The sequence below is a fragment of the Halichoeres trimaculatus genome, unplaced genomic scaffold, assembly GCF_033239565.1.
Source record: "Halichoeres trimaculatus isolate MK-OKI-2021-1 unplaced genomic scaffold, fHalTri1.1 fHalTri1_scaffold_15, whole genome shotgun sequence".
Classification (NCBI taxonomy): domain Eukaryota; kingdom Metazoa; phylum Chordata; class Actinopteri; order Labriformes; family Labridae; genus Halichoeres; species Halichoeres trimaculatus.
This window is the reverse complement of record NW_027437193.1, coordinates 22,424,468-22,447,881: the sequence shown is the minus strand read 5'-3', so window position 1 is coordinate 22,447,881 and position 23,414 is coordinate 22,424,468. Positions and strand designations below refer to the sequence as shown.

At 38.9% G+C, this 23,414-nt stretch overlaps 2 protein-coding genes across 2 annotated transcripts; one reads left to right on the top strand and one right to left on the bottom strand.

Annotated features, from left to right (window-relative positions):
- The first annotated feature begins 948 nt into the window (after nucleotides 1-948).
- LOC141804873 (ras-related protein Rab-18-B) lies at nucleotides 949-6,475 on the top strand. The gene is made up of 7 exons (XM_074689525.1): nucleotides 949-1,146; nucleotides 1,557-1,612; nucleotides 1,716-1,777; nucleotides 2,467-2,539; nucleotides 2,932-3,050; nucleotides 3,197-3,263; nucleotides 4,937-6,475. Exons 1-7 carry the CDS (start codon nucleotides 1,079-1,081, stop codon nucleotides 5,107-5,109), a joined length of 618 nt encoding a protein of 205 aa, XP_074545626.1. The 5' UTR covers nucleotides 949-1,078; the 3' UTR covers nucleotides 5,110-6,475.
- A 3,108-nt stretch (nucleotides 6,476-9,583) lies between these two features.
- On the bottom strand, nucleotides 9,584-23,220 carry LOC141804711 (homeobox protein Mohawk-like). Its single transcript, XM_074689313.1, has 6 exons — nucleotides 22,776-23,220; nucleotides 21,870-22,029; nucleotides 21,548-21,701; nucleotides 21,100-21,438; nucleotides 12,427-12,460; nucleotides 9,584-9,999 (listed from the first exon to the last, which is right to left on the bottom strand). The coding sequence occupies exons 1-6, from the start codon at nucleotides 23,198-23,200 to the stop codon at nucleotides 9,660-9,662; spliced, it is 1,452 nt and encodes a 483-aa protein (XP_074545414.1). The 5' UTR covers nucleotides 23,201-23,220; the 3' UTR covers nucleotides 9,584-9,659.
- Between the last annotated feature and the right edge of the window lie 194 nt (nucleotides 23,221-23,414).

The window sequence follows — 23,414 nt, the reverse complement described above, 5'->3', positions numbered from 1 at the left end:
ATAGTATACATTTCCCTGCTTTCATATGGATTGTTGTATTTTAATGTTATGATGTATAAATTACACTGTAGAGAAAACTGAATGCGCACAATTCAAATTTTACAGAGGGAACCATGAAATTAATGGCATCATTTGGTACAGTATAGTGTCTTGTCATGTTGTATGTACCTACCTACCATACATCTCAGTTACAGTCGCTAGGCTCTAAAAAAAGTTTTTCTTAAATCACTTTATTTTGTTATTTTTTTTCCACATTACTAAATTGTTTTTTTTATTTTTTACTTTGAAGTCAAAATTCAGACTTTTGAAAATTTGGCAGCCTGGGTGCCAGTCCATCTCTCTCCTTATCTGGTCAAAAATGAAAATGTATCATATTTTGGTTTAATAGAAAAGAAGGATTTAAAAAAAAAAAGACTTTTATCTTTGCAAAATCCTCAAAAATCATGATATGACATGGAAATAGTAAAAAACTTGTATAACAAAATCTACTTGAATGGATTAACATAAGCAAAGGAATCTTTGTAGTTGACAATTCCGTTTGTAATAACCAAAGGAACAACCTTTGGGGGAAAAAGAAAGTGACTCTTCTGTCAAAAAAAAAAAAAAACAAAAAAAAAAAAACAGTGAAATAAAATTTTAAAAAAGAACAGCCCAGACTGCTTTTGAATCACTCCTTCTCCTCATTATTATTATTATTATTATTATTATTATTATTATTATTATTATTATTATTATTATTATCATCATTATTATTATTATTATTATTATTATTATTATTATTATTATTATCATCATTATTGATTTATCTATTTTTACTGATTTTATTGAGATGGACTGAGAGATACAAAAGACACTGTACAGTTAACATATTTAGCTTTAATTATTTAATCCAGTGATTTAATTTATTTTATTTTGAAACCACGTTAACCTCCATGACGTCACGCGTCGCAGGTTGGGCGGAAGTTACGCGAGCAGCAGGTTGTCACCGGAGCCGTTAGCCGCCTGCTCCTCTGAAAACTAGAGAAGTTTATCGATAAAGGTTTGACAACTGATAATCAAACCAGCTCAGCACGTCAACATGGACGAAGACGTGCTGACGACCCTGAAGCTGCTGATTATTGGAGAAAGTGGAGTCGGAAAATCCAGGTTTGTGTGTGTTTGTAGCGAGCTCGTTAGCTAGCCTGTTGTGAATGTTGATGTTCTTCTTGTTATGTAAGTTTAGTTTCCAGCAGCTGCTGCTACAGCTAGCTGGTAATGTTCTTATCTTCGAGTGCAGGGAAGGCACTTACTGTTCCCAGGCGAGTCATGAAGAGAATAACAACGTCAGCTTCATGTACACATCTGTAAAAATTTTAAAGCTACCACTATTTATGACTGCTAAAAAGACAGACTCCATCTATTCATCTACAGCCAGCTGTCAACATTAACAAAGTGCTGTCGGTTTTGATCCTTCAACAGGCAGAGGGACAGTCTTACAGAGTTTTCTGTTACTACAGAGGTCTCTTTGTGTGCCTTTTCCCTGCTTATTTCCATATTATCTTTATTTTCCCTAACAGCCTCCTGCTGAGGTTCACAGAAGATACTTTTGATCCTGAGCAGACAGCAACAATAGGTGAGACATACATACACACGCATTGACAAATAAAGGTACAGTGGGAATCTACTGATCAGTTAATCTGAAATGCCTTTCTCTGCCTTCTTTTATGACTAACCAGGTGTGGATTTCAAAGTTAAAACACTCGCAATAGATGGGAACAAAGCAAAGCTGGCCATATGGGTAAGACTGAAGACATTAAGCTTGACTATTGTTTATGTGTGTTGGCAAGAAAACATGCTGGACTTCAGGGTCTCCCCACTAGATGGCAACATTATGCAGCAAGAAAAACAAAACAGAAACAGATTCTAGTTTCTCTCAAGAGGCAAAACGAGTCAAGATTCTGAAGTGTTATTAAAACACACAGGTCATTATATAGTCTGTCTGTAAGTACTGAACTCCCATGGACTTGATCCATGCCATATGCAGTAGGGTGCCATTACTCAGTGCACTTTGTAAGCACATAACTTTGTTTTAATATATAATTTATATTTTAGAACCAAATTATGCAATTGTTTTGCCTTTTGCATTGTTAAACAAAAAGAACATAAATATCACTACTAGCTCAGAAAATAAAACTTCACAGCGGCATTGTGGTTAGATTTTATGTTTACTTGTTTACTGTATGCAAGTTAATTCTGTTATAAATATGAGCTATTATATACACTTGACACGGTGCAGGAAATTGCCAAGAATTTTAGTCCTTATGCAACAATTTAGCCAAACTGTGTGAGTATCCTGAGACCTTGTAGACTTAAAGTAAAGTATTAGATGTGGATGCAGAAACTTTTCAAATGTACTGCAGGCATTAAATCTTTGTTATGAAGTAATAATTGAACTTCGACTAATCTTAAGTGTCTTTACTTCTTCAGGACACAGCCGGACAGGAGAGGTTTCGCACCCTGACCCCCAGCTACTACCGCGGAGCACAGGGAGTCATACTTGGTAAACAGTTGTTACAACATAAATCCACTCAGCAGTTCTAATAACAGACCAAGACAAGGTTGCTTTTCACTAAAAGAACCGTATCCACTCACTGCTATGTAGCTCTTTTTTTTATCACACAATCCTTTAAAGAATCCAGATGTAAAGGGTTTCAGCCTCATGCTCATAGCTAGCTTCTGTTTTAATGAGAATTTCTCAACAAGAATCAAGCATACTGTAGGGAACAAAGGTTAACCTTCATGGATACACACAAAACATTTACCCGCACTGGAAAGCAGCCATTAGATTAATGAAATTTCATGTTAAATTTCCCATTAGTGAATTTGTGAAGCAGTGCACTCTTGAAATGTTTCCCTTTTAATGTCATGTCTTTGTTTCTGTGGTTTCCACAGTGTATGATGTCACAAAGCGCGACACTTTCACAAAGCTTGAAAACTGGCTGAATGAACTGGAAACCTACACGACACGCAACGATATTGTAAAAATGCTTGTTGGTAACAAAATAGATAAGGTGAGTCATAACCTCAAAGTTTTTAACTCTTTGTCACTAATTAATTAACACAATCCTGTTTGGGATTTAGTGTTGCAACATTTTTTTGCTCTATGTTTTCTTTTCTTCATGTAAAATAAAACAAAAGGATATCTGATTGTTTTCAGGACGACCGCGAAGTGGACAGGAACGAAGGGTTGAAATTTGCCAGGAAACACTCTATGCTTTTTATCGGTAAGTCCTCCTGTTAGAGTGAAATCAGACAAGTTCAGGTAAAAAAATGATTCACGCACAGCCCAAGGTCCATGGTATCTTAAGAAAGAAAGCAGCCAGTTAAAAAAAAAAAAGCATGTTTATTTAACCACAATGTTTTGACAGTCCAGTCTCCCTCAGATGTCAGACAGCTGTTTGAAGAGTGGAAGTCACACCCTAATGTTTAGATTTCCACACAAACGAGAAGCCACACTATGGTTGGTATGGTCTAACCTGCAAAACTCTTCAGGGTGAAAAACATAGACAGTCAGCACAGTCCTGTCATAGTTGGGGGCAGGAAATCTCGTAGAGGAAAACAGTCCTTTCCGCCCATCTGGAAGGATGCAAATGTAACACATTTTGAACTCTGATACTGACGCAAACAAGCTGTCATATCCTTCATTACTGTCAATAATGAAAGAAAGAATGAGACATAAAACTAAACAGAAATGGGTCTGATTATTGTTGAAGTGATAAAAGAATATACCCTGATAAAAGAATCAGGGTATAAAGCTGGATTTTATTCCAGGCTGTTAACGTGTTTTTCTCTGCTTTAACACTCATTTACATACAGCTCTAACAGGATTTTCCTGATTTTTTTGTCAACACTTGGGGAACTGTTTCTTATTTTTCTTTTCTGCATTCACAAAACCCTCAACCAGCTGTTGCTTGATAAAAAAAGAACAAACACCTGGCAAACCAATGAGTACAAAGGTGTGCTGTATTACAAGCACTGAGTAAGCATTCTGGCTTGTCTAGATTTTCTCTCAACCATTTTAACTAATAGAGCCGTAAAATGTCGCTCAGAGTCATGAAAATGACCTGTTTTGTTCTTAAAAGTCAGAGCTGTTATTGCTTCACTGGAAAAAGTCAAGGCCTCCCTCAGTAAATCGTGCGTTCACTTTTTGTTTATACTTGTTTGGCATTTTTGAGTCGTACTGTCAGATGTGAGCGAAAAGATGCAGCCACTCCAGCAGAACTGAATTATGACTAAAATCAAGCGAGCTTTCATTAAACAGATCCATGTCTACACGTGTTCCTGATTCTCATCTCCAATCTGCTGCTCGCTGGGAAATTAGGTTAACATTTCTGTGGAGTTTCCATTTTAGATGGGCTAAATGAAGGGCTTTTCAAAAGGGTTGGGCAAGAAGATGTTGTGGATTTAATCTGCAGTGAGGATGTCTTCATCCCGCTGCCTCTTAAATAAAGTCATTTTATACTTTAAATGCCACGTTTGTCACCACATTGGTGTTTTAAGTGTCTTGTGTTAGTTTTACTGTACTTTAAACTCAACAAGGTTTGGAATGAAGATGCTGATGTGTAGATTTCTGTTTTTTTTTTTGTTTTGTTTTAGAAAGTGCTCTACTTATTTAAAGGTCCCATATTATGCTCCTTTTCTGCAGTTTATTATGGATCATTGACGTCTTCACAAAATGGTAGTCAAATGTTTTGGTCCAAAAGCTAATAAATCAAGCACAGCAGCATTGTTTCCAGGCTCTCATAGCCCCTCTGTTCAGAACGCTCTGATGTAATGGGCGTGGCCTTCATATGTAAATTTACATTCACAAGCACTACTAAGTACAGGTTTTGTCATTAAATATCGTAAAAATCACCTCTAACTCGTGATTTTTCTGGTGCTTTGGTCTTTTGCACAGAGGCCAGTGCAAAAACCAAAGATGGTGTCCAGTGTGCCTTCGAAGAGCTGGTGGAGAAGATCCTCCAGACTCCAGGCCTGTGGGAGAGCGAAAACCAGAGTCCGAGGGTCCGTCTGGGAGACCAGGAGAAAGGCCAGGGCGGAGCATGTGGAGGATACTGTTCCATACCCTGAAACTGCACCGAACCAAAACGCACCAACCTGATAGGAATGACTACGGACCAGAAACAGAACCAGGAAATGAAAGAGCGAGAGGTGGAGCACGATGTGTACTTTTTAAAAGCTGGAGTAGTTCTGTCGGTCAAAAGAACTTTGCTGTTTGCACACTTCATTTTCAACCATCATCTGTCACTTCTTTCTATTTAACACATAAATGAAGCAAAGCACCATGAAGAAAAAGCCTCCTGTTTCAGAAAGTGAAGCGTTTTAATTTGACATAACCATGCCAAGAGTACGTCATATGAGTGTACGTCTGGTTTGAATTGATCTTATCGGCAGCAGTGATTCTGCTGCACATTAAGGCTTCAGGTCAATAGCATAGTGCCTATAACATGAACCAATTTGTAGGTTAGAGTGCGTAGCTTGTCAAACAAAGTGATTCAACATAATCAATAAAGATCACGTTTAAAAAAAAACTCCAAGAAAAGAATAGTTCTCTGACATGTAGCTGCAAATATTGAGTATTCTTTTGAGACATGTTTGTTCCCAGCTCTGTTGCATATAAAACACAGGAACAGGATGGAGCATAGGGCTGGAGGAGACCTGTTATATGTAGTGTGTCTGCTTCTGTTTGAAGTCTGTAATTATGCACCACAACACTGTGAGAGCTCCAAGTATGACATTTCACATCGGACCCCAGTTACTGACTCTGTACTCCTTCCTGTTTGATGAAACTTTCCATTAAGTTCCATGTATGTCTAAAGGCCTTCAAGTGACTCATTTACTGTTATTTTTTTCCTTCATCTCATGTATAAACACCTGAGACAAGTAAAAGTCTGTATTCATGGATTTTTCTGCAACCAAACCTGTTTTTGGTTTTCTTTGCATGTCTAATCTGGACCGTAGCCGCTGCGGGTGACAGGTTTATTATATTGACAGCTACAGCAATAGGAGTGAATCTGAGAGTGTTAGCTTCAAGCTTGAGTTCTCCTCTTTATTTAGCAGATTCTGTGTAGTGTGATCTTTATGACTTGTAATTGACCCTCATCTTGAAGACATTTCTCACACCTAGTATGAGATCATTCCTTGTATTATTTGTTTGTATTCCTTTCATTTCTTCCAGTTAAGTTGACTCTGTCCCCCTTCGTGTCTGTACTTTTTCCTGTTGCTTTTGCTGTGCATCTGTTTGAATTAAAAAAAAAAGCAGAATGGTAAATTGCCTTAACATTGACAGACGTTCATGAGGGTTATGGTCCAGTAACGCGTGTAAGATTTCAAACTCAAATAAATGACAACCTCGAGATGACTAATTATTGTGTAATTGACATCTTTGGTCGTGTAGCAGCTCATTTCAATCAAAATCAAGCAAACGTTGGAAACAGGGGTGAGCGTCTCTTTCCATCATACTTTGTTGATGACTCTTCTTTTATAAGACTGAAAACATACTGAATGTCAGAAAGCAGACCCAAACTGGGACACGAGTGGAAAATTCCTGTTAATCATGTTTTGTAAAATAGTCCCAGTGGCCAGCTGATTACAAGCTTATGTTTGGTGTTAGGATGTCCCCACATGGAACTGGATGCTCCCCACAAGTCTCTGTGCAGAGGCACAGCACCAAACGTTCCCCCGAGGCTTATTGAGTCTCCTTGTTTCCAATAACATTACTTTTCTGGCAGCTGATGCAAAGTTGAGGTTTGGAAATTCCTTAGATCTAATTTGGCACTCACGCTGCGTTTTAACATCAGAAACAGATGACAGTCGTGTTTCTCGTCTCTTCTAATGAGGTTTGCTGTTCAGGGAAATAGAGCAGCAGAAGAATGGTTTGTTCTTCATGCAGACACATTGCAGCTTGTGTTGTTAGAATGGATTCATTCATGTTCAGTTAATTTTCTCCTTTCAGCGTCTGAAAACAAGACATGATGCACACTTTTTTTTTTTAAATACTGAAACACTGTCTGAAACATGATCAAACAGGAGCAGGAAGTAGTGGTGGGCGAATCGAGCCAAATATCCACAATATCAATACCAACGTTGGTTTTGTTATCGAATGATACCAGTGTAAAGATTTATATTCTAGTTCAATTTTGTCTCCTGCATGCACTGACTGCTGCAGTTTTATAAAAGTGGCAACCTGGCTGTGTCTGTGTTTGTGCAGATCAGAGGTCACCAACCTTTCTGAGGCCCAAGGCTACCTTACGGCTAATAAGTGGCTTTCTGAACAAAACTGCCCACATCACTATTTAATGATATTTATCATATTAATAGTACTGGTAATACTATGTGGAGAGACTGCTCAATGTCAATTATTTCACAATTATTATTAATAATACACAACAATGATGGTAGGAAGGAACCCTATTGGGATCAGTGCGGTTTTTTGGAACATGCCTCACGGCACCTTAAGTGTTTCTTGCGGGCACCACGTTGGTGACCCCTGGTGTAGATGCTGCTGTGCCAGAACACGGATCAGCAAGCGCGTGATAATTCTTTACTTTATACATATTCTTTATATACTTTATTATTTAAAACAAAAAAATGAGGGCAGTAATGGGAGAACTTGTATTCATTTTTTTGTATTGTAGTCTTCAACTCTGTACCTTAAAAAAAGATTTTGTTTTAATTTGACCTTAAATTGATAACTTTTTGCACGTTATTTTCTTAAGAAAATAATTCCACATAACAATGTTTTGGGGAAAATTAGTTTCGCTACTGTTGTATTTTTTTCTTAACATGAATATTTATCATCACCAAAAGTATTTTGTAGAAATCTTTAAACTCTGCCCAAAATCTGTCCTGTGTTTTAACAACATAATCAAAAGAACTAAACCACAAAAACACCTTAAGGTCAGCAGTTTGATGATACATCAATCTTAGATATTAAAAAGTATCAGTATCAGTATCGGCGATATTTACTTTGTATCGGGTCGATACCAAAATTCCTAGTATCGCCCACCTCTAGCAGGAAGAAATAATAATAATAATAATAATAATAATAATAATAATAATAATAATAATAATAATAATAATAATAAATTTAATTTGTATTGCCCTTTACATCAAAAGATCTCAAAGGGCTACCAGTTGAAAAGAGAAAAGCAATTAAACAAAAAAAAAATTTAAAAAAATGCCTTATCCAACTTACTCTTCTGTTGATACCCATATGGTTAACTCAGGTTAATACCTTCTTTTTACACATCATAACATTACATTTATCAATCATAAACATACTCAGTAAGTTCGCAATTCCCCATGACATTTGCCTTAAATTACTCTGAGTATAAAAATATTTCAGCACAATTTTTAAACCATTATCCAGACTTCCACACGTTTACTCCACAAACTGAAACACACATCTGCTAAAATGAAGTGAGTGTGTGTGGCCTTTTAAATTTCTATTTCCATCTCTTCCCTTCCTTATAAGATCCAATCACAGTAAAGTTCTGATTTTCAGCTGTTAATCTTTCTCTGGCGTTTTTGGGGTAACAAGGTCTTTAAATTATGGCATGAGCTGCTAACAGGCTATACATTCTCTAGCATCTACCTTCATTTTAGACCTGATTTCTCTTTTCTGTTACATATACAAAAGTGTAGTATGAAAACATGAAGCTCTCATGAGGCCTAAAAGACTATATCCTGCACTGGACCAAGATAAGCACAATAAGTTGAAAAAATTCTGGTATACCAGTTGTCTAATAAATGAGTAATCCATCATGATAACTTGTGTTGAGTTTTTTTTTCTGTAAATAAAATAAATTAAATGTCAAATCGATTAAAATTAGTTGGACTAAACAGTAAGTCCTGAACCTGATGTAGAAACAGTGAATGAGGTCGAAAAGCACAACTAGTGTGACTAAATATGTCAGATCATTATTACCTCTTCCACATACGCACAAACTTTTCATCTTGAGTCTAAATTATTATTAATGCCCAATCTTTGAATCAAGAAACTGAAACCTGTCCCCTGTGAACTGTTCAGTCTAGTGTTTTTTCCCCCTGTGGATCTATTCTCTATTGAAAGACTTAACTCAGTGTCTCCAGCTTGAAACACTGCCTCCCTGCTAAATTTATAATGCCAAGCCTTTGCCTCAACTACAGCCTTTGAAAAGCTATTTGAACAGATATAATGAAACTGGAAGGCCCACATTTACAAGCATGAGAGCGTGCACTAAATACAGCTCTGTGAAACATCTCTGTGCCTCTGCTTCAGCCGCAGCAAACCTTTGATTTAAAACAGACAACTGGTCAAAAGATTTCACATTAAGTTTATTCAAATAGCTGCTGTCAACTTTAGCATTGGATGATGATCCAGTCTCATGAAGTTAATATAACTTACTGCAACAGACGGAGACAGGAAACATTAGAAACATTAGAAACTTTACAAAAACTGTAGAAAAAAATTCAACTGCTGGGTCAGTTTTTCCATTTCAGAACATAAAAAGATGACAATGTCAAAGTTTATCTGCTTTCAAAGATAACAAGGGGCTGTACATGTAATTCAAGGCACTTAAACATCTGGTATTCTTATACAGAGCACTGTTCATAAACCAGATGCTTTGATAAAGTCCCTAAACACTGTTCGGCAGGGCCACGTTGACGGTCTGGACCTCAGAGATGTGAGAGGACTTCTGGATGATGCGGCTGGTGAGAGCTGGCCCAGGGGTGTAGCTATGTGTCAGGGCAGCTGTGGGCCCTGTGATGCATGAGCTGTCTCTGATAGTTGTCCTGCTAAATGAGAAAGGCTCTCTGTTGCAGCTCTGCCCTGTGGCAGCACTTGGCACGGGGACACAGCTCTGGTCTGCAGCGCTGCTGGGACCCTGGGCCAAGTTAGTCAGAGCGACGGCGGCGTGGATCTCTCTCCAGCCCTGATCTGCCCGCTTCTGCTGGACTCGCTCCTGCTGCTGAACACTGTGAAAAGAAAATCAGCTGTACTGTGTATGAGCTTTATTATTACATGTCATGTAAAATTGTAATTTTAGATCCATTTGACCAAAGATTTCACTGACTGCTTCTTGTTTTAGTGACTCCTGGAGCAGAATACAGCACAAAATGCATGTTCACATTTATTGATGTTGGGATTGATCTACAGTGCACAAACCAACACCATTAGAACAGCATTGATGATAAGGTTTGTTTTTGTTGATTATCCACTAAAATACACACCTGATCAAAATTTTAAGACTGGTTGAAAAACTGCACAGATTTACATTTTGCACTGTGGGATCTTGAAATGTTCTCAGTGGAGCTTAAAATGCACAAACAATAAATGAGAGTGAGACAGAAAAAAAATGAGTGAGAAATTTTTTGAAAACAACAATTTAACAATTTCTGGAAAGATCCTGAAGGTTATGAAAAAAGAAGTTAAGTGGTAGACCCAAAAAACTTTCACCTGCACTGAGCCAGAGGATCTGATTGGCTGTCCATCAAGACCAAAGACTGTGTATTGAGTGGACAGCGTGGCTCCACCATTTATCATTGAACGGTTTTGGAGCCAAAATACCTCCGTCACAGGCACGTTCATTTAGCCGTTGTGCAGCCAGAGTTTGTGCAGTAGAGACTGTGAGGGATTCTGGGAGAATCTGAGTGGAGTTGGGTGACAAAAATATTACTTAATTTTTTTTCTTTCGAGAATCTAATCACTTTTTGACTTTACCACCCCGAAAAAATACACAAGAACGGCAGCTGTCAATCATCGTTAAACGTTACGTAAAGCCTTGTTTTTAACCTTGTATAACCAATGAAAACAGAATTTTTCAGAAAAAAGAGGACTTTAATACAAGGCAACCAAATAATATCTTCGACTCACTACAACAGTCGGACATGGGAAACATTTCAACGAGGATTATTCATTTTTTAAAGTTTGACCACAGCCCATCTGGAATGACTGGAAAGACGGATTTTCTGACCGATACTACAGCCAGCCACTAGAGGGAGCAGTTTTTGTGGAGACCTCACTTCTAGCCAAGCAAGCAGACATCCATTTTTTTTACAGTCTATGATCAAGACATGGGATGATAACCCTCAGGTGTCAAAAAATGTCTTCAAAGGCCACGTCTCCTTCAATACCTCAAAATGTCCCGTTTAGACTTGGCACGAGAGCACCAATCATGAAACACTGAAAGGTGAAAGAAAGTTTTATTTTCTTAAGGGAAAAAGTTGAACCTTGATGGTCCTGATGGCTTCTGACGGTACTGCCAGGACAAGGAGATCCTACTTTGCTATTTTCAAAGTGATGTCATGGAGAGGGCGCCATCATGATCTGGGGTGCTTCAATGGAACAACAAAGCTTCAGGTTGGTCGGGGCTGTGAAACAGCGGGTGGCTATGTGGAGATGTTGCAGGATTTTGCATGCATTTTTATGACTGAGGGTCCTTGTCTGTGTCATAATGACCAGATTTTTCAACAGGACAACACTGCAGTGCACAATGGCCGCCTGACAATGGACAGTCCTTCGTGTTCCCCTGATCTAAATCACATTGAGAACATTTGGGGTTGGATGGCAAAGGAAGTTAACAAAAATGGACATCAGTTCCAGACAGTGAGTGGCCTCCATGAAGCCATCTTCACCACTTGGAGCAGTGTCCCCACTAGCCTCCTGGAAACTCTTGCATCATGCATATTTTAAGGAGATCAACAATAATGGTGGAGCTCCTCATTACTGTTGAAAACTTTTATTTCTATTTACGTTTTTTTTTTTAGGTGGTTTAAGCCTGTTTCAGTGTAATTGTTGTTTGCAATTTATTGCTTTTTTTTGTCTCACTCCCATTTCTTCTTGTAGCATTTTGAAACTCCACTTACAACTTTTCAAGATCCAACAGTGCAAAATGTTCCTGACATTTTTATAACTGCTCTTAAAATTTCAATCAGGCATGTATGTGTAAAATCAACCAGCATCAAACATTTATCTTATTATTCATCAGAATTTCTCAAACTGTTGTTTTTACCCCATCAGGGCAACAATTTTAAATCTGAAAATAAAACCTCATGTTAAAAAAAGTCCAGCTCTGTCTTGCATTTCATTTTTGCTCGTTTCTACTCCGTTCTGACTGAATTTGTACTAAATGTTGCTCTGTAATGATCAATTTAGTAAAATGAAAGTTGATTCATTCATTGGTTGAGCTTGTGCCACATACAGCTGAGGTAAAATCATCTGAAGACCATGTTTCAGAAAACTAAAGTAAGAACAAACCTTGATCTGAAGCCAGAGTGACGAATCAGAAATGAATGTTCATTTTCAAGAAGAAAATCCAAAATAGATTGTAAATGGTTTTACTTTTCAGTGTGATGAGAGTTGAAAAGAGAGAACAGCTGATTTGATTTTGAAATAACACCCACCTGTCACATCTGGTTGAGGAATAGTCCATGGCATCTACAGGAGAGAGGGAAAAGACGCATGTGAATATGTAACCCATCAGTTTACTTGATATCTGTGAAATCAGAGTATGTTCAATCAAGGCTGGACTGGGCTTCAAGCTTGTGATGTATTTTAAATTTATGACAGCTTGTGTGTGTGTATCGCTGAGTGTATTGAGTTATTTCATGTCTGTGTGTCTCTTTGGATGTTTCAGAAACCTCTGACTCAGTGAAGTGTCTCCGCTAAGCTACACTTTCCAAAACAAACACAGCGGAGCGTTCTTCTGGAGCTCTTCAGAGGAAAAAAATCTGATATCTGCATCGTGTCATTTGGTCCACGCTGTGTTTCTGTGCTAGCACCTGTTGGGTTCACTGCATGTCACTGCATTTCCAAAAACTGTCCCCACACAACTCCATCATCTTGACATAGGCTTGAAAAGTACTTAGTTAAAGGTCTCGATGAGGGATATCTGGAGGTCTTTCACCCTGAAATGAGTCTACAGTATCTCTGTCTGCATCTTAAGCAGGAGCAGGACTTTCGGGTAATATTATATTGCTTGTGCAATTCCTGTTGTGGTCAGTGCATAAGCGTGCATTATATGTAAAGCATATTTTCCATTTGGGTTTTGGAGTACAGCCTTCATCCATTGGAGCAGATAGAAGCTGGTCAAACTGGATTTTATCTTCAGAGAGCACCAGACGGGGAAATTAAAGGCCCTCAGTGAAACACAGTCTTTCAACGCTAACAGTCCGAAACATCCCCGTCTCACATTTCTTTGGCCCAGCTGGAGCCAAAAGCAACTACTTATTGATAGTAAATCATTTTACTGTCTTATGCTATTTTGCTACTGAGAATTTTTCTCTTTAGCTGCATGAAAATCTGCCAAGAAAGTACTTTGGTACTTCTGTTGTGTTTTTATTACCAAGAAAAAACATTATTCTAACTCTGGTGAGTCTCAAATTTATAGCTGGGAAAAGATTCAACAAAATTTATAAGGCATGATGAGGCCGCCTGTTTCTGATATTAAGGGTTTGATCGTAGTTTGGACATTTGAGACATGCTTTTTCAGAGAGAAAAAGATGAGAAGGTTTCGTGTCTACACACAAACACAACATGCAGCTGGTTAGCCGAGTGTAGCAGGAACAATGAAAATAGAGGAACAAAGTTAGCCTGCCTCCTTTTCTGTCCTGCCAACAACTTCAGATATTACTAAGCAAAGGTTTTGTTTCATTGTTGAACAGCAGTCAATAAAAAGTCCAGTACATAACTCTTTATAAAACTGCAGCTTGTTATCATTATACTTTTTTTTCTGGATGGACTCAACAAGCCAGATATGATGTGACAGTTGGTAAACTTGACATGCTCACAAGGAAACATTTTTACCTTCAGACTTTGCCAGACAAGCTGTTTTACTTTATAAAAATATTTCTAGTCCCAACACCAAACTAAAGGCTGGCACATGTTAAACTCTTCAGTGATTTTAAAATCATGAGATGTCTCACACATGATGAAAAACGATGACAGGTTTCACACATGTGTGTGGTAAACAGCATCAAGGTAAACACAGCACATCACACACAACACCAGATCCCTTCTCCCCAGGAACCAGAGTCAGGACAGGAGAGTCCCTGTGTTCCCACACTTCTAACACTTCCCACATTTCAAAGATTTGTTTCCTGTATCTGTTTTTGTTTCTCTGTCTTAAGGAAATGAAATCAAGGGTTCGGCATCTATAAGCTCTGCTTCAGCTAAAATCCTTTACTACCAGATTTCTGCTGCTGGTCTCATTCATTTATTAATTCACTTGCTATAAAGTGTTTCCAAAAATCTTGTGGGAGGATAGGCATCAAATTGAAGTGAAATGTATAAATGTGAGACCTGATTTTGAAAGTATCTTAGAAATACAGGAACACAGGGCTGACCTGGTCCCAGCCAGCACATCTCAACTTATGAGTACATTAACATTGTAGACTACATGAGCTAGCTGTTTCTTCTTCTAAGCTACTGCAGTAACTCCTCTCATTGTCAGTTTGATTGCAGTGTATTTCACCTAACACAGTGTGTTAACACTCATGTTGTTGCCAGAAATCAACGAGTGGGTTCTTTACTTCTGAAGCTTCATCTAAAGTTGTGCGTAAAGTCCCTGTTTTCAAAAGATTGCGTTTTCACTGAAAACGCAACGTGGTCTCATCTAAACGGAAGGCCAAAACGCAACAAAATGTTTGCGGAATTGCCGTTTTCGGCGTCATGTAAACGGGGCCTAAGTCAGGGGTGGCCAACCTGTGGCTCGCGAGCCACATGTGGCTTTATGCCTTTTGGTGTGTGGCTCTTTGATCCATTCCATATATATATATATATATATATATATATATATATATATATATATATATATATAAATAAATATACTGTTTTGAGTTGTGGTGTGCCAATCAATCTAAAATATTGATATATTGATGCCAATGTTGGGATCAGTATTGATCAATACTTGGATGAATAGATTGATACTTAAGTTTCAGTTTCTGTTCTCTACATGTGCTCCTCTCAATCACTCATATGCTTATATGCTCATATGCTCATAGCTATCTATCTATCTATCTATCTATCTATCTATCTATCTATCTATCTATCTATCTATCTATCTATCTATCTATCTATCTATCTAGATAGATAGATAGATAGATAGATAGATAGATAGATAGATAGATAGATAGATAGATAGATAGATGGAACTTTGTCTCTTCTGCAGTAAAAACAGAAATTACTCTTTGACACGGTTCCAAATACAAATTTAAACACACTTACACACACAATAAATCTCGCATTAAAAATTGGGAATGTATTGATTTTCATTTTATTTCATATGTGCGAGAGGTAGTGCATTTCTAAGACCACCTGTGTGATGTGGCTCTTTGTAGTACCATGGTAATTTTTGTGGCTCTTAGTCTCTGACTGGTTGGCCACCCCCGTTCTGAGTGATCTTAAAAAAGTCTCATCTTTATACATATGCCTGTTCATAATCTGCAACATAAACAGAGATTTTCAGTGCCAAAATAGGTTATTTATAAATTCTAGTTCCAGTATCTGTGGTTGGGTTGTCCAGGACTGGAGTAATTTACGGCATGAGAAAGTCCCTTTGACGACACTTTGCCAGCCGTCAAAGTTTAGCAATCAGGAGCAAGATCTGTGTTTTTCTCTGCTGAAAAGAATTTCTCTGGTTTATTTTGTAGTGATGGTGGACACTGGAGCTGGACTGTCAAAAAGAAAAAGGACAGAAGAGCAGAAGAAAGCTAAACAGGAGAGAGATAGAGCACGGGCGAAAACATGGGCTAAGTTGTTTGTGATAATGTTTATTCCAACCCACAGTCAGCAGTTATTCTGCAGTGGTCTGTTCAAACTTGAGAGTCTATCAATAAAGTAAAGAGTGAGGTCACGTTAGCTCTGCTTGGTGGGGTTGGAGTTGGTAGATGAGCTCTGGTAGGACAGAACTAGGATTCACTAATGCTAAAAGTTACATACATGTCACTGCGTTACTGGGTTTCTATACTATGCAACAATGTGAGTTTACAAAGTTTGATTGTTATAACGTTTCAAACAATAGCGCTACATAACGAAAAATAAATGTAATGAATAGCCTCATCGCTTTGGATCCTGGAAAAAATTGTCTTAAATAAAGAGAAGTAGATTTAAAAAGATCTAATCTCCATTCATCTGCTTCAAAACAAACACACGCCTATAGAAGAGTCATGTCCTCACAACAACGGGTCTATATCCCAGAAAACCCGTTTTTTTGGGGGGGGGGATTGTACTCACAGCCCCTTTAACATCCTAAATTGTCATCATTGCACATGTTATGCCAACAGGAGTTGCCAAAACTAACAGAATCCTTGATTCCAAATAGAAGCTTTGAATGAAGGATTAGGGATTTAATCTGTCATGTACAGATTGATGGGCGCCAAAAATACTTAACATAACGTTGCAGTTTAGTATGATAGGAGGCCCACTATTACCCAGAGTCAGTGATATTCAGGCATCAAGATCAGCACAAGGAAAGAAGTCTATAGAGAGGAATATTGTAACTCGTTACTTCCTCCACAGAGAGGCGTGTTTGTGATGAAGTGAGTCCCCTCTGAGCATGCTTGTTTTTCTTTGAAACACAATGCAGTGAGGTGTTTTCCAGATATGTTTTCCGCTGCTTTGCGTCCAATAAAACACATTTCTGGTCCCATTTATGGCTCTCCAGACTTTCAGAGGAAACACTGAAATGTGAAGCAGATCCCATGTATACATATGTTATATGTACCACTTCACATTTCTGTACATTGACTGGTCGTTTAACCAACATGTACTATTCCATTACACTTTTACTGCCTGAGGCGGTCGGGCTGATATGTTTAAAGTTTCCTGTGTTGTGGCATCACTTATTGGTCCATCAGTGCTACTTTAGTGACTGCTAAAGTCGTCTCCCGGGCGGTGTTCAAACGTGTTAATAGTGTCAGTGCCTGTGATGAATCTGGCAGCTCGACTTTCCACTTCACCTCCACCGAGCAGCCGGGGTGGGTCACAAACACCCCTAATATGACCATCAGGGAGATATTAAAGGTTTGAACAAACATCTCAACACTGTGTGCTGCCCACGAGGAGTGATGATGACATCAAGAGAGCTTCAAGTTCTCCAAAAGAAATAATAGGAAGTGAGAGACTAATAACATGTCAGGAGGACAAGTAAAACATTTTGGGAAGTGTGTGGATTTGCTTTCTTTTGCCGAGAAGATGCCAAGACTGATACCTCTGATACCTCAAGGCTACATCCTGAATAAGAGGCAAAAGCTAGCGGACGTTTCTCTTTGGCCTTTAGGGAAACAGCTTACTTGGATTGATGTAAAGGAAAGAAATGAGGCTAAATCAATCAAACACCTCAAAGGGAAATTATCAGAAATAAGTTCCACTTGTTGGATCTAACTACTGAAGTAGAGCCAGATAACAAAAGGCAAAAATCCTCAACTTCTCCAGAAATATTCGGAAATATTCAGTGGTTTACTTTGAAATGCTTCTTTGCTCAGTCTCCCTGTCTGTAATGAGACACGGCCGCCCAACACTTTAATTGTCTTCAACTGCATGAAGGTGCAAGATGGAGGCATCTGTGGAAGGTGATCAGCCTTTTATTTAAAAAAAAAACCCACTCTAAGCCAATGCATGAATTAACTTTTAAATTCAAACTACAATAAATACTTATTATACTCCATTTTTACCAAGTCTGTTTGGCTAAATGCTGCTTAACACGACTCACTGTGCCTTTAAACACATAGCAAAAAACAAATCAGCTGAAGATGTTTCTAAATCTGCCATAGAGATGCTGGGCAAATGCATCATTCAGATAGCTTTTTAAGCACAAAGCTAATCCAATAGTTGTAGATCTAGATGGTTGACACAGAAGATATTAGTTATCTTAGCTAGCTTGCTTTCAGACAGTAACAAAGTTCACATTTCTGGAATTATGAAGTCAGTCAGTAAAAATAATTCATGCATCAATTACATTTTCTGTTTAAAACATAGACTCAATCTCAGTGATATCACCAACCATTTCCAAAGAATACTTATGAAGCCAAATGATGATATTCACCACATTAAAAATGCTGACTCATCTTTAGGTTCATCTAAAAATTAGCAAAGAGATGGAACTGAGGTGGGCTTCTGGCCTCCTCTCTGCATCTTCAGTGCTTCTCCTGTCAGCCAGCACAGCCTCTAATGCCTCTAATGATGTAAATTATACCTAGTCTTGATGTCATCAAAACAAGTGAGATAAAAAATTATTTCCTCAGTTTGTGAGTATTAAAACAAGCCTGCGTTATGTATCAGCTGTAAAGATGTTTGTTGAGTTGTTAGGAAAATACAGGCATCTTAAAGGTCCCATACTATGCAAAAATCACTTTAAGTCTTTTAGTGAAATTTGTGGGTCTTTGGCTTTCCTCCCAGCCCACAAAATGTGATATTTAATGAAAATACCTGTACTTAGTAGTGCTTGTGAATGTAAAATCCTGACCTAAAACGAGCTGTTTGGATTTTGGGGATTTGCTGACGTCAGCGATTCTCTTTTTTGACCAATCAGGAGCAAGTCTGACCTGATTGGTCCACCGGAGACAGAAGTAAATAAAACAAGTGAATAAAACCCCCGCTTCCAGCAGCAGGGAGGAGAATGCTGAAGTTGAAAGGCCACCACTGCTCTGTTTTTGGCTGTAAACAGCCACATAGTTCCATGCACAAACTTCCCATCTTGGAAGAAGACAAGACTAAGTGGCTAGAGTTCATTTATCAAGGAAATGTGCCTGCTACACTCAGTAAAACTGTGCATGTGTGTACTAGTCATTTCATGGCCGAGTGCTTTTCCAACTTTGGACAGTACAGCAGAGGGTCAGCGAATAGACAGGTCCTGAATCCAGGCGCATTACCAACCATCCACCAACAAACCTCAGACCCTGGAAATGTGAGTATTTTAAATGCTGTGTGCTGTGGAGCAGATGTAAGAGCTTTTCCTCAGTGTCCCCCCTGTCTCTGTGTTAGCTTCAGGATGCTAACTTTAGCTGTGGTTAGCCTGTTGTTTTAGCCTATAATGTTACGGTAAACGAGCTTTGCTATTTTCTAAACATTGTGCTCTTGGAGCTCATGACGCTGCTCTCATTGACGTGTAAGAGCAGGGCGGTATCAGCGGTGGCTCATTTACATATGAAGGTCACGCCCACTAAATCAGAGCGTTCTGAACAGAGGGGCTATGAGAGCCTGGAAACAATGCTGCTGTGCTAGATATTTTGGCTTTTTGGACCAAAACATGTTACTATCATTTCATGAAGACATCAATGATCCATCTTAAACTGCAGAAAAGGAGCATAATAGGGGACCTTTAACACATATTTTTCCAACACAGAAATGTGATCCCTCAAAAATGTAAACATAAAAAATGTGATGATATGCGCTCTACATATGAAGTGATGCTAACAACCTCAGTCTGGATCATGATGTTTTTGTTGTTTCTATTTCAGAAAGAAACAGCTCCCCAGGAGATGCAGAAAATTCAATATAAAAGTTTCACTTCCCAGATTTTATTTGCAAAAAGAATAACCAATGTTATCTCTTATCTCTTATCTGGTTTCAAATCTACCAGCAATCAAAACTTGATATGCAGAACAGAGTGCCAGTGCTCCACTTGGCTTTATAGGGGTAAAGGATGACCTCATCAATTCAGCAAGTCTCATGAGGATGTCGTGCAATTTTAAGAACAGAAAATTTTGAGTATTTCATGCACAGATTTAGGGAATTCCACAACATACCTATATGAAGGTGTTTGGAAAACCTGCACAGATTTGATACAGACATTCAGCATTGATACTTAATATCCATGTTAAAAATATGGAAAGGCATAAAATCCCCTCTTCAGCATTTTCACTAATTAAAGTTTGACTTGCGAGTCTCCCCAATAGAACCTAAAGTTTGTTACAGGTTATAAAAATATAGATTAACTAACCATAAGACTGACCAGAATTGAACACTTGTCTGGAAAGTGGTTGTGAAATAAAAAACTTTATGCACACATTTGTTTTATAACTGGAGGGAGAAATTTATCAGCTATGCTAAAGAGTAAAGTCAGCCCCAAAAATCTTTTCACAGCTCTTATGACATAATGTAAATTTAGACTGATTTCCAGTCGCAGCGTTACACTTGGGAGTATCCGGCTGCCAAAGCACACCAGTGAAGGGAGCAAAGCCTCAAAGCCTCAGCCTCAGATGGATACTAGAGATCTCGCTCTGTGTTTCCTCACAGCTGAGTGGCAGCTCTGACACTCCCTCTATACGAGACGTCTTCAGCGCTGCACTGACAGGCTGCTCCATTTCTACGTTTGGCTGAGGTTCCCTCTTCTCACCCGGGGAAGAATAAAGTCTCAGACATTCTGTAATTGTCCTTGAGACTGGACTGGACATTTCCACCATGGCAAGAAGCTGAAGCGGAACAAATGGCACACTCTCGTATATGGAAATGATATTTGCGGTGAGCAGCGGCAGCCAGCATGAGCTCTATCCAATTTTAAAATGAGGGATTTCAGCGTCTGCATGGGTCTCTATTAGTAATGTTTGTAAAGGTTTGGCTCCTATACCTGAGTGGATCTGAGGGATGACAGCGAGCTGAGCTCCCTGTAGGTCTGAGAGGGCACCCAGGTGTCAAGTTTAGCTGTAACTTTATAATTGAATCTCGCTTAGCTCCTGACTTCCAGTGTAGTGCCAGAGATTTATTAATGTCAGGGAGCTCTGAGGAGCCATGTGGAAGTTTCTGTACAGTCTGTTCTTCTTTAAGTGTACACTGCGGTGTGTTAAAAATGAACGAACGGGAAGCAGGGTAGTTAAAGTGTCATTTTAGCTAACATTCAACATAAATCTGCAATTAACAAGGAAGCTGCTTTCATGATGTCTGTGGACAGAGGGTGCTGTCATCTATCTGCCTCCACGTTTTCCCTCCATGTTGTATTTACATTACCTGATGTTCATTTAGACACAGTAACAGTGTTTGTTCATGTTTCCCTGATACTGTTTTGAAAGTACACTTAGTGTAAAAGCAGCATTTTAAACCCAAATTTGTTTACAATGTGTCGTACAACCAATGTTTCTCACCCATGTGGTAGACGAAGTTGGCCTCTGTTTCGTACGAAGACGCCGGGGAAACAACATCTCGGTCACATTCGTTGGAGCTGAAGGACTCAGAGTGGCTCCGCCCCCTGCAGGCCGAGGTTACACAGCCAGTCTTGGCTGCCATCATGTGTCGCAGGCTGTCGTTCAGGTACCTGTTCAGTAAGCTGCTCTTGTACTTGGATGGAGGCGACGTGCTGTCATCGCTGTTGGCCGAGTCCGCCATGGCGATGACGTTGCCCTGTTTCTGGAGCACACCTTTGTGGGAGGACGACCTGCCAAACTCTGATTGGCTGATGGGAGCTTGCGAGGGACACTCTTCATCTGCAGCAGGGGTAAAGAAAAATGCATGAACAATGTAATTGTCAGCTTTTAGTCCACTCAAACACAAACAAATATTTACTTGAGTGCAGAGAAGAATGACATGCTGTACCCTCTGAATGTGTCTCATCACTGCACACGCTCAGCCTCTCAGCGTTTCCCTGGATGTATTTATTGTAGAGTTTGATCCTCAGGGCCCAGCTCAGGTCTGGCTGCCTCACTGTGTTCTTCAGCCTCCGCCGTGCATTTGCAAACCAGTTTGACACCTGAGCACATGCATCTTGTTATTGTCATTTAACCAGTAACAAATCCAATATCAAGCATTCCTTACTTTTAACCAGTATAAAGACTTCAAAATAAAGTCAAAGATCTCAAATGTGAAATAAGATCTAAAATTCATCTGTCGCACCGCCACAGCTTTGAGTTCAGCTCACCTGGACCAGTGTCATGTGTGAGCCCAGAGCCAGCAGCACCTTTTCTGTCTTGGTTGGATACGGATTGTCCCGATGTTTGTACAGCCAATGTTTGAGCGGTCGAGCCATGTCCTGCAGCACCTGTCTCTTATGGCGAACTTTGACCCCAGCCAGACGAGACCTGGAGGAATCAGAAGCCGTCTGATAGAGTCACAAAGATGGCTTACAAATACTTTAACACAAAATAACGTGATGCTGAAACACTGTCTCATGTGTCCTGAAGAATAAAGATATTATTCCCCTTAAAAAAGCAAACTAGCTTAAACTGAAAAGTACATTCGAAACAGCAGTTTTTTGTCTTAGTGACACTCTGGTTTTTGAACCCCTCTGGACTCTTCTGGACCCATGAATAGATATTTGGTGTGTGGTGAGCTTGTTTTGAGCTAGGCGTATTATTTTTGGATGATACAAAAAAATAGTGCAAAAGTCTTACCAGATGTGTTTTGTCTTATTTCTAGACAAAATAAAGCCAGTAAAAAGCACATTTATCTGATAAGAAAATTAGATTGAATAAGTTTATTTTAACAAGATGTGGTGTGTTATTTCAAGAAACTTCTGAACGAACACATTTGAATTGCTGGCAGCTACTTTTACTCAGCCATTTAAGCCTTATTTTCTGGCTTTTCCCTTGCAGTTTCTTGAAAAAAAAAAACACAAAATCTAGAGATGTAAGATAGATGTGGCCTTAGATCAATTAAAAAAGATAATATTTTGGTAAATCTGTCAAATAAAGACTTGTTAGAATCCAAGTTTTTCAGCAGAGCACAGTATAAATCAATTTAATTACAGATTAAAGTTTTTCTACACACAAAAACATCAAATCTGTAGTATTTTTTCATTTAAATATCAAAGGAGGAAACTGCTCACCCATATCTTCTGTACTTGATGGTGGAGCTGTTTTCAGAGTTGTCGTTGCATCGCAGCAGGTCTCTGCTCTGTCCGTCTGTAAAACTGCTCTGAGGTCCACAGCTCAGCCTGCTCCTCTCCTCTGCTCTCCTCTCATCCTTCAAATGCAGCACAGCACCGGACCTCACCGCAGCTACTTTGTTCATTGTTAAACACAGGAGGTTTTCTAAATCAACAGGTGCATCAGTCCAACAAGACTGAAGTAACACATTTCCATCCTGGATGAATTTGAAGCAAAAATGTTTAAAGGTTGTTTTCAAACGTGATCCTTGTGCTCTTTGGGAGAGAATAATGTTAGAAAAGTTAGAAGATGTTGTCTGGTTGTGTTGAGCTGTGTGAGGAGAGTTCAAATAACCTGCTGCTCTGCCTACCATTGGCTTTCCCATCGTCCAATCATATCTCTCCAGAGCTGTGCGAGGGAAACCTTTCAGAGCTTCTGGAGCACCATTACACTCTGCTTCTGGACAGTCTGCACATGTTGGAATATCAGATGTGGTTGAGTGATTTGCTCATGCATTTTTTTCTTTAAATTTGGTGTTTTTGTAGCCTGTGCTTAGAAGTTTCATATTTTCAACATGAGGCATATAAAATTCTTCAGCG

Excerpts from the sequence above, each read along its gene's own strand:
- LOC141804711 (XM_074689313.1), bottom strand. The coding sequence starts at position 23,200 with ATGGGAAAGCCAATGGTAGGCAGAGCAGCAGGTTATTTGAACTCTCCT. Across the intron at positions 22,030-22,775 it reads ATCAAGTACAGAAGATATGG|GTCTCGTCTGGCTGGGGTCA; the intron begins GTGAGCAGTTTC and ends TGATTCCTCCAG. Across the intron at positions 21,702-21,869 it reads CACACATGACACTGGTCCAG|GTGTCAAACTGGTTTGCAAA; the intron begins GTGAGCTGAACT and ends GCATGTGCTCAG.
- LOC141804873 (XM_074689525.1), top strand. The coding sequence starts at position 1,079 with ATGGACGAAGACGTGCTGACGACCCTGAAGCTGCTGATTATTGGAGAA. Across the intron at positions 1,147-1,556 it reads AGTGGAGTCGGAAAATCCAG|CCTCCTGCTGAGGTTCACAG; the intron begins GTTTGTGTGTGT and ends TTTCCCTAACAG. Across the intron at positions 3,264-4,936 it reads ACACTCTATGCTTTTTATCG|AGGCCAGTGCAAAAACCAAA; the intron begins GTAAGTCCTCCT and ends TCTTTTGCACAG.